This window comes from Lissotriton helveticus, chromosome 10 (genome assembly GCF_964261635.1).
Source record: "Lissotriton helveticus chromosome 10, aLisHel1.1, whole genome shotgun sequence".
In the NCBI taxonomy this organism is placed as follows: Eukaryota; Metazoa; Chordata; class Amphibia; order Caudata; family Salamandridae; genus Lissotriton; species Lissotriton helveticus.
In genome coordinates, this window is record NC_136071.1 from 255,934,557 (window position 1) to 255,945,743 (window position 11,187).

Here is an 11,187-nt window from a genome sequence, read left to right on the forward strand (position 1 = left end):
TATTGATGGTGGTTGTAAAGTCATCCTTATAGAAAGCTATCCTAGTGGTAGCATGGACCAGCAGTCTTAAGACTTCAGTAGGCGAGTTAAGCAAGTTGTTTTACCATATATAATCCCTTGAGTATCAAATTAAAGGACACCACACAAGGTATATATCAAATATATATGTATTTAATCTAAACACAACCCCTCTGCACTCTTTATGAGGTCAGAGGTCAAAATACAATACAAGTCACACGGTTAATATACGATAAGTTGCACAGTATACGTTATGCCCTAGGGGCCTCAAAAACCATATACTAAGAAAGTGGTATAGAAAGCAGGCCTGGGGCCTGTGGAATCGCTGGGGCTACACTAAACAACCAAAGGTTAGAAAGTAGGAGGCCCACGGGAGACGGGAGACGCGTGCAGTGTCTAAACACAGACACAGGTTACCAGTGACTTTCTATGAGAAACGAGGAAGTTACAAATATGCAATTTGAGGACACTTCCGGATAGACTAGGATGGAACCCTTTTAAACTTGGACACGTTGAGAGTCAAGACCCACGGGAGCACCGGAGTACTTGTGTTACTTCACCCAGGGAAGCCGGGTGCATAGGTGTCTTTTCGTGTCGGATTTCGTCGTCGTTTTCTATGGAGAGCTGCAAAGAAGTGCTGCAGGCGACCAGAGGAAAAGTGTCCGGGTGGATCCAAGGGTGGATCGGAGATGTGAAGAACCTGAAAGCAGAGGTGACAGAGTCTGGGTCACTAGCCGGTGACCAGGAAGGTACCAGGAAGGAATCAGGCGATGTCGGGTGCTTGAAGGTGAAGAAGGTGAGTTTGTCTCTTCAGCCACGAGGTCCAGGAGGCATTGACGATGACCAGGCGCTGGAGTCGAGCTGTCGCACGATGGATCTAGATGACTGCGGTGTTGGTATCTGGATTGGACCCAACAAGCCTTGGCAACCGCAACCCACGCAGGATGTCGCGATTGGCTCTGTTGCAGACCAGCAAGGTCTGTGGCGCTTCTCCTCTTCAGGGAAGCTGGAGCAAGCCTGGAGCAACCAGCAAAGCAAGTTAAATTCAAGATGGCATCTTCAGGGGGCTCACTAGCCAATGGGCAAGGAACTGGGAAGACGCGTCGAGCTCAAATGCAAAGGCGGGGCCCACGGGACACTCGCGGAGTGTGGGGGCCCGGGCTTTGGTGCAAATGGTGCTCGGGCTGGGGCTTCTTGTAGCCCAATGCACAACTTACTGAGGCTTCAGGAAAGGAGTGCAGGTAGCAAAATGCAGGATGTCCAAGATGTCCGGTCCCACATCTCTCGTGTCCGCCATGGGTCTCAATTTTGCTGTGGATGTGGGTCGGGGTCAGAGAAGTCTGGAAGTCCAGTTCTTGTGTCGCAGAGTCTTCGGGTTCCGACGGGAGCCTTGAAACTGCAGACCGGCGAAGCTGCTGTTGGTGCCTGTTTGCACAGGGTGGTCACTCCTTGAACACAACGGAGATGTCTTCCAGTCAGAATAGAATGTCGAAGGTCCAAGATATGTCTTTCAAAGATTCGTCCAGGAAAATCTAAAGTCCTGGGGACACAGCTCCTATACTTATACTAAGGATGGGGGCTGAATTACCTGACTAGGTCCCTCCTATGGGTGGGCCTGAGAAGAGGGTGGTTACACCCCTTACCCTTAATCCAGTTTCGCGCCAGAGCTGGGGCTGAGTGCCCCAGCAACTGGTTTGAACCGGGCTATGCATGGAGCACCTTGTGTGTCCCAGGCAGTGTATGTAAAAGCATCTGCTGATGCAGCCCTCCCTGCTCCAATACACAAAACCCTGTCTGGGGAGGTGCTGGCACCTCCCTGGACAGAAAACCTACTGTCCAGGCCTCCCCTGCCCGAGTTTCGTCCAGCAGCAGTAGGTCAGACTCGTGTCTGTGGCAGCAGCATCCATTTTGTGATGCTGAGGCTCTGTTTAACTTTAACCAGGTAAAGCGGTAACTACATGTCTTCTCCCTCTAGAAGGGTGGAATGCTACCCCCGCCGCCAGGACTGGCGGGGGGGGGGGTGTAGTATTCCAAAGTGTTTGACACCTTGCACGACATGTTTTGATAAAGCCAAACCAAAGTTAGCATTAACCGCGAGGATTATAATGCACTTAAGAGTATATGGTGTGGCTATATCATAGAACAGCTATAAGGAGATGGTTCTGAAAGCTGCAGAGGGGCTCAGCTCATGCTAGGGCAGCCTCTCACATAAAACCAAGCACTCTGCCTCCAGGAGTGTCGAGGCCTACCATAGGAGTGGCTTATAGGGGTATATGTGTCTATATATAAAGGTAGATATAGGGATACTATATCTAAGTAAGGGGTGATTACACCAACCTTACCCAGGCTGTGAGAACAGACCTGTGGTGTCAGTTTGGAAGGCGAACCAGAGGTGGTATAATACATGCTGCAGCCCCTGGTAGGCCTAAGATGCACCTATGCCATGGGTACCTAGGGTACACTTTACAGGGGCTCACAAGGGTGACCCAGTAACCAATCTGGTATGTATCTAAAGTACATGGTATCAATTTAGAGAGAGAACAGCTGGGCTGTGAGTCTGATTAGCAGGCCCACAGCCAGACTAAAGTCGAAAAACCAGAGAATCACAGCAAAAAGTGGGGTTGACCATAGGAAGCAGACCCTACTCTCCTACACCAGTATCATGCAGAACCTGGGGATTGCTAGCAGTATACGGACAGTAGATCTGCCATATGAAAAAAAGAACTTATTTTGAGAATTCAGTATTTAGATCCTCTAAAAGGTAGGATCCTCAATTAATTTTGTGAAATATACTTACCATAAACATATAAATATGCTACAAATGACAAGGACTCAATTTGAAAAGGATCATGTGCGATATATTGAAATTCATATATTGTATGTGATGGAAGACATACCAATAATTGGACAGGACAGATGCACATTACATATAACAAAATATAAATTAAGTGACATGAAAAGTGTAGCTACAACAATAAAATTATATTTCACATCATTAACATCATATAAACAGACTTATTGAAGCGTCCAAACTACATGAAAATAATCCTGGATAGACAAGTGAATTCTATTCCTTATACAGCTCTGTCTACTTGGGCAAAGGACACATGAAATTAACGTTGATGTTTTGACCCCCTAACAAGAATGTGGGTAAACAACATCACCATGGGGTCTTCATCAGGACTATGGACCAAAGGTGTGAATAGCCTTTCTGTGAAAGAGATCACATGAAGATAGTCAATGGTATTTCAGATTAATGGCGCACTTGTGCAATGGTATTAATTCCAACCTTTAGTAATGAGTCTTAAAGAAAGGAGTTAATAGGACATCTATGTCACAGAAAGGTAATCCTAATTTCACTCTCAATTCATTGAGAAAAACCTTGATTGCATTGTAACAAATGCTTCCAAGTATCTTGACACTCAGAGTTGGTCAAATGGAATACATCCGAGAAGGTGGCCACTGGGGGGCTCCCCTCTTGGAGCCTCTATTGGGCTACAAAAAGCCACATATAAACAAGGAGCAACTAGCACTTCCTTTGTTTCTCTGGCATCGAGGAGGAATTCAAGCTACTCGTGTCAGCGTTGCTATCTTAATGTGATCTCTTTCACAGACAGGCTATACACACCTTTGGTTCACAGTCCAGATGAAGACCCCATGGTAATGTTGTTTACTCACACTCTTGTTAGGGGGTCGAAACGTCAATGTAAATTTCATGCGTCCTTTGCCCGAGTAGACAAACCTGTATAAGGAATAGAATTCACATGTCTATCCAGGGTTATTTTTATGTAGTGTGGACGCTTCATTAAGTCTGTTTATATGATGTTAATTTGTGAAATATAATTCTTTGTTTTAGCTACACTTTTTATGTCGCTTAATTTGCATTTTGTTATATGTAATGTGTATCTGTCCTGTCCAATTATTGGTATGTCTTCCATCACATACGATATATTAATTTCAATATATCACACATGAGCCTTTTTTAATTGAGTCCTTGTCATTTGTAGCAATTTTGTATGTTTATGGACAGTATGTTTCACAAGATTAATTGAGGATCCTACCTTTGAGAGGATCTAAATACTGAATTCTCCAAATAAGTTCTTTTTTTCATATGGCAGAACCACTGTCCGTGTACTGCATTATCGCAGAAGGCGCATACAACAGTTAGTGCACCCCCAATGAGAACTGATGAAGAAAGAACACAAGTGCCACCAGTCTTGAAAATGCCAAGACAGCTTTGAGGGAATAAAGCAAGGATCATAGATGCTGGGAACATGGCATAATTTGATCCAGCGCTAAGCATTGAAATAATGGTGGATGCCAGCATAGTAGGCCTGCGTGACATTCTCACCCAGCATGACAGTCACCCTTTGAAGCACCTGCCAAGGTGGATGCATGTGCCAGCTGGAGCATGACAACACCTGACACATCCTACCACTAAGCAGAAAAAGGAGAGCTTGACAGTAGTCTGTGATGTGAACATTTTAATTTGTTAATTTTAGAAAACAGTTCAACACAATTATCGCCCACAATGCACTTGTTACCATGTTTGGGAACGGAGATTCCAAGATGCCCTGGAATTGAGAGGAAGTCTTCAGTACTGTTGCTTTCAGTACTATTGGTTACCTACCATGCATAAACCATCAAAAGACCAACAAGCTAATTTCTTCTCTTGTTTTTCACTGTCTCACTCATCATGGACGCCATCCACTAATATAACATATGGCTGGGTCCAACTGGAATGGCATGGTGAGCAAAAAAACAATGGATTTAGGCCCAGATCTCTGTACTGGGGTGAATGTATGACATTGTTCTGCATTCTGTCCATCAATTGTTCTTATTGCATTTGTCACCCTGAGTGGGACGGGTATGCCCAGACATGGGTCCCATGCTCTCCATGCCACTGGAGTCAAGCTATCCTTGCTGATGAGGGGTGAAAACCCGAAATCGGTCCTAGGATGCTTGTTTCCAGTCCAGGGACGACCTGGCCTGGCAGTTCAGACTGGACTGTTCCCATTGGGCGCAGGGTCAAGACTGATTTGCATATGGCTGGGTCCAAACTGGAATGGCATGGTGAGCAAAAAAACAACGGATTTAGGTCCAGATCTCTGTACTGGGGAGAATGTATGACATTGTTCTGCATTCTGTCCACCAATTGTTGTTTTTGCAGTTCTCCTACCATGCACCCACGCTCACTGGCCCGACCCACTTAGCTCAGGATCACAATTCAGAGTGCAGTCACTATTTAGGTGTTTTGCTGAGACCATGGCTGAGCACAGGTTTAAACATGCACATGTTCTACTCTTGAAGCAACTCTACAGCAACTATTCCTAAGCAGAGTCCTCTTCCTACGCTTCTCAGCCTTGAAGGGCTGTGGTCGATAAAGTAGGCTTTCCCCTTATTTATTTTTGAGAACTTGCCCAGTGGCCACGGAAGGTTGTCCACACCTACCAACCCTGTTGCATAGATCCCTAATCCCCACATATTGTTTATAACAAGTTGCGTTTACTGACATCAGTTAAATACGAAAAGACAATGTCAGCCCCCTTCGTTAGGAACACCTTAGTTCTCACAGACACACACCTCCTGCGCTGGGAGCCTTCCCCTAGCTGCACATGCACAGCTCAACAGCAGTTTCTAGCAGCCGCTCACACTGGCTAATGGAGAGAGAATGTGGCCTAACAGCTAGGACGGTCGACTTAGAATCTGGGAAACCGGGTTTGAGTCTCTGCATCGACACGCAACATCCTGTGATTCTGGGCAAATCACTTAATCTCCCTGTGCAAAACAAAAAAAATTAAAGTGTCCGCCTGTAAACAACTGGTGCTCATGTAAAGCACTCTGATACCTTTGAGTCAAGTTTGCGCCATATAAAACACTGGTGCCCTGTCTGTGTTCACACAGATACACACACACAAGCCTATTCACAAAGATAAATTTACAGAAGTAAGCCTAAGCATATAAATGTACTCTTACACTAGTTAGTACCTTTACTACTTCTGACTATTCACCATATTAAAGTGTAAAGTTACAAAACATTGTGGGCTCACTGGTTGAACCCCATTCAGAGGGCCACGGGGGTTACTGCACCCAACCATGAGGGATGAGGCCTTTTACTACTGACATCCTGGGGGGCGACCTACTATGGATCCTGAGCAACAGGGCCAAATACACTTTCAACACTTGACTTTGTGGAATAATGTGGCCCAAGCAGTCCAAGGCTCCCTCAGTGGGGTTGGGGCGGGGGGGGGAGGTAAATACAGGGGTGGAACACAGGCTCAGAACTCCAACCACACACATCAGCAACCTTAAATTATTGCCTAGCCTAATACTCACACTTATTAAAAAAGATAAGTACTTTATTTTACCGCTATCAACACAAAAGCAAATACAACATTCACAAACAACTTCCACAGTGCCCCTGAGGTCAGGGCTCTAGTGCTTCTTAGGCAGTTCCCAGTGTCCCACTCCCTCCTCACTCTAGCCCTAGTGGTTATTCCCTGTTCACTACAGGCAGCATCCAGGGTAAGTGCCACTAGTAGTCCAAGTCTCAAGAGTTCCACTAGGACTCGGTCTTAAAGTCAAAAGTGTTCCAATGCCAAAGAGCTATGTTGCAAGCATATTCTCCCGGAACTGCCTGGCATAAAATCAGTCTTACCCACACCTGCAGGATTGGAGTGACCAGAGATCCTCAGCACAACCCCCTCAGCAAGTGCTAGCGCAATAGTAGTTGGTTAAGGTGAGTTCACTGAACAGGGCCCAGGTGGATTGCGCTTGTGTGTCCTTGAGTTCCACACGCAGTCATGCAGCCGCAGTGACAGGAGGCCAAGGCTCTTTGTGGTGCCTCCAAGCAAGGTCTATCCCATGCCCGTGATGGGATTAAGCAGGTCCTGAATGTGATCCTTACAACAATCTAGTTAGAAATGTTGTTCTCTGACCAAAAAATACACAATTGATGGACGGAATGCAGAACAAACATAAAACATTCATCCCCCAGTCAATAGATGTGAGTTAAATCCATTATTCTTTTGCTCACCATGCCACACCAGTTTAGACCGGGCCATATGCAAATCAGTCTTGACCCTGAGCCTCATGGGAACAGTCCAGCCCGAACTGCCAAGCCAGGTCCTCCCTGGGCTGGAAACAATCATCCTAGGACCGGTTTCAGGGTTCTGCCCCTCATCAGCCAGGATAGCTTGAATCCAGTGGCACAGTGAGCCCGGGAACCACGTCTGGGCATACCCGACGCACTTAGGACTAGAAAGCAAAAGACACACAATTGATGGATGGAATGCACAACAAATTAAAACATTCAACCCCAGTCAAGAGATCTGGGTTGAATCCATCATTTTATTGCTCACCATGCCACCCCAGTTTAGACTTGGCCATATGCAAATCAGTCTTGACCCTGTGCCTCATGAGAACAGTCCAACTGAACTGCCAATCCAGGTCCTCCCTGGTCCGGAAACAAGCATCCTAGGACCAGTTTCAGGGTTTTACCCCTCATCAGCCAGGACAGCTTCCATCCAGTGGCACAGTGAGCAAGGGACCCACGTCTGGGCATACCCGGCGCACTTAGGGCGAGAAAGCAAAAGACACACAATTGACGGATGGAATGCAGAACAAATCAAGATATTAACCCTTAGTCAAGAGATCTGGGTTAAATCTATCATTCTTTTGCTCATCAGGCCACCCTAGTTTAGACCTGGCCATATGCAAATCAGTCTTGACCCTGTGCCTCATGGGAACAGTCCAGCCCCAACTGCCAAGCCAGGTCCTCCCTGGACCGGAAACAAGCATCCTTAGATCGGTTTCAGGTTTCAAGTGTAGGGTCAAGACTGATTTGCATATGGCTGGGTCCAACTGGAATGGCATGGTGAGCAAAAACCGATGGATTTAGGCCCAGATCTCTGTATGAATGTATGACATTGTTCTGCATTCTGTCCATCAATTGTTCTTTTTGCATTTGTCACCCTGAGTGGGACGGGTATGCCCAGACGTGGGCCCATGCTCTCCATGCCACTGGAGTCAAGCTATCCTAGCAGATGAGGGGTGAAACCCAGAAACCGGTCCTAGGATGCTTGTTTCCAGTCCAGGAAGGACCTGGCCTGGCAGTTCCGTCTGGACCGTTCCCATTGGGCTCAGGGTCAAGACTGATTTGCATATGGCTGGGTCCAAACTGGAATGGCATGGTGAGCAACAAAAACGATGGATTTAGATCCAGATTTATGTACTGGGGAGAATGTCAATGACATTGTTCTGCATTCTGTCCATCAATTGTTCTTTTTGCAGTTCTCTGACCATGCACCCACGCTCACTGGCCCGACCCACTTAGCTCAGGATCACAATTCGTAGCTAAAGAAATCAAACATGTTACAATAATTGTATTTCAAATTCTCTGTAACATAAGCTGCTGCAGAAACGTTTAACTAAAGCTCACATAATATGAGACCGCATCTCTTTGCCTTTCATTGCAATCATTTACTAGATCACTGTGAATACTTATTTGATTATTTACCAAGCAAATAAATCCACTTTTTAATTTCCCATGAGCATTTACGACTAAAGACAATTTGTACTTCTGACTGGAAAAGCTATCTCAAGATGGCCGACACGTTTACCTATACCCTTAACGTTCTCCCGTTGCAGCGCACGGTCACACGTGACGGGATGCGAGATGGATATATAACAGGAGCTTTATGCAACTCCTTCCGTAGTCCGTAAATAGAGAGTTGTATAATTGCAAGCACGCTGGAAATTACGGTCAGATTTTTTAAAATATGCTTTACAGACTGCACGAAGAACACTTCGCTGCGAATAAATACATTATCCTGTCCCCGTATTTGTTGAATTAAAAATGTATTTAGATGTCAACGGATGGCACATCGTTCCAACCTCATTCATGAAAGTACACCTTTTACGGCTATATATTCGGCGATGAGGGGAACAAACCTGAGACCTGACTGGACTGCTGATCATGCTTTTCGTGTGTTTCAATTAGTAACTTGTTCTGTTTGCATCCCAGTAAGGACACTGCAGCTGCCTGTGTTTACAACACGCAGAGCCCATGTAACCACTTTTCGGGGGAGAGCAGCGTTAGACATTGAAACAGTGACACACGTTACCTCATTGTCGTGAAGCCTAAGGTCGTTCCTCAGGAGGCAGATGATTGTCGTTGGGGCTGTGACAGACATGGCAGTGTCGCTCGAATGGATGGGCAGGGGGAGTGAAGAAATAGATCCCCGTGTACCTCCTTCGTCTCTTTTAAGGATACTCCCTCTGCTGGTTTGTAATGTGCAGCAGCAATTTGCCCCTCCCAGTGTCTCTATGCAGGTCACCAAAAATCGCCACACCTCACTTGTTTTCAGGATAACCTCTGCTCTTTCATGTGTAGTACAAATCGTGTTAATTGTGCTCTGTTTATGAGCAGCATGAAGATTCCTGTCGTGTTGGTGGTAGTTCAGTAAATCAATCTAAATTTATGTAACCTGTACGATTTACGCAGACCTTGTTTATTACTGGTCACAGATTATTCCCTCCTGGTTGTATTTTAATTTTTGCGACTGCTTTTTCTTCCCCAGTTACCGCTCTTACTTTTGCGTTCTTCCCCCATTGTAAAGTATACTTCTTCCAGTGTTATGTATGCCGCACTTGCGCCACTTGTTTGGATGAGGATCTTGCGCTCAGAAGTAAATAATAATAAAAAGACAGATGTCAAATATCCAGTCAGCACTAGTTTTCTAAATTGCATTTGTTTGCATCCTGGAATGTTTATTTTGTTTTAGGTTTTCTTAAGCATTACATAGTTTTTTTGCTGCCTCTGAGTGCTCTGGAGAAATGGAGAGGGTATTATATGTTATGTAAAGTGTACTAATACACGGAGGAACAACAAGCAATCAGTACAAACTGACCCGACTGAAAACAACTGTCAAATGACCAGCACATCTACGACACTGGCACATCCACCTTTTAAGACACAGAATTCCCCACGGGGATCCAGGATTATTATAGATACCACAGGCCACATACAAATCCCATGCCATCCATACCTGTATTCTGGCAGCAAGATACACACCACACCCACCTCAAAAGAGATTACCAAGACCCTGCCAAAAACTAAAAGAAACATTAAGCACATAGCAATAGAAATAAAGAACTTGACAAACACACTAACATGTAAAACTAACTAGATACCCACCAACCAGACAGCCAACAAGCCCAACTCTGCACAAGAGCTCAGAGCCCAAAAAGTGACAGATCAAACCACCCAGAATACTCACAACTCCCCAATGCCAACCATACCCCTACATATCAGCATGCAGAGGCCCAAATGAAAAGCAGGATAAACTAAGATGAATTGGACCTTCTTGAGTAGTAGAAGACCACAACCACAAAAGGCTGTAAGCTACGAACTCTATACCTGTACACCTGAGTAATTTCAGATTAAGTCAAATACGAAAACCAAAGCGGATTCCGAAACAGCTCATTATCTCTACGTCCCTCGTCCTCGACCCAGTCATCACAAATGAGGTATTCCACACGACAGGAAACAAAACAGTAAACGCTTTCTGACTCCACCCACCCTCCGGTCAGGTGCTATAATACACCTCACCACCAGAAGCAAATCCTGTTTTGTTTCCTGTCGGTTGGACTTCTGATGGGTGACGCTTGGGTGAGTGCCGGGCACTTACCTGCTACGACTGTCCTGTGGTTTCCTCCTTTGCTGGGCCTTGGGGGTGCTCGTGGACCTCCGTGGGACTTTGAAAGACGGGCTGCTGGGCTTCCTGTGCTTTCCTCGTGGCGGGGGCCCTGGGTTGTGGGGCTTCTCGGGTCCCCGTGGTTTCTTCGTGCTCCTGGCTTCCTGGACCTCTTTGCTGGTTTGTGCGTTGTTGGGGCGCCCCGGGGCTTTCTGTCCCTGGTTGGCGGCTTGCTCCGGCGGGCTGGCTGCTGCTTGGACGGACGCGCTGCTGCCCCACGCGTCCTGCCCTTGCCGGTTCTGGTTGGTAAGGCGCGCTCACCTCCGTGGTTCGGGGACGTCCTCCCTTCCGTTTTGGTTGCCCCTGGATTACGGGGCCGTTTCTTCAGTAGTTCCCGGGGGCTGGGATGTCGGACATCGGCAGGATGCCGTTTCCGGCTTCAGCTCCTCATTTTTACCTGTGCAGGCGCCCG

The 11,187-nt window shown here is 46.3% G+C and overlaps 1 protein-coding gene across 1 annotated transcript in view; it reads right to left on the reverse strand.

The window, feature by feature from the left end:
- Positions 1-9,297, reverse strand: part of LOC144786229 (cryptochrome DASH-like) — an 88,704-nt gene extending 79,407 nt beyond the window's left edge. The window contains exon 1 of the mRNA XM_078665262.1: positions 9,144-9,297. Coding sequence (XP_078521388.1) covers positions 9,144-9,212 — 69 coding nt within the window. The 5' untranslated portion in view covers positions 9,213-9,297. The remainder of the gene's footprint in view (positions 1-9,143) is intronic.
- Between the last annotated feature and the right edge of the window lie 1,890 nt (positions 9,298-11,187).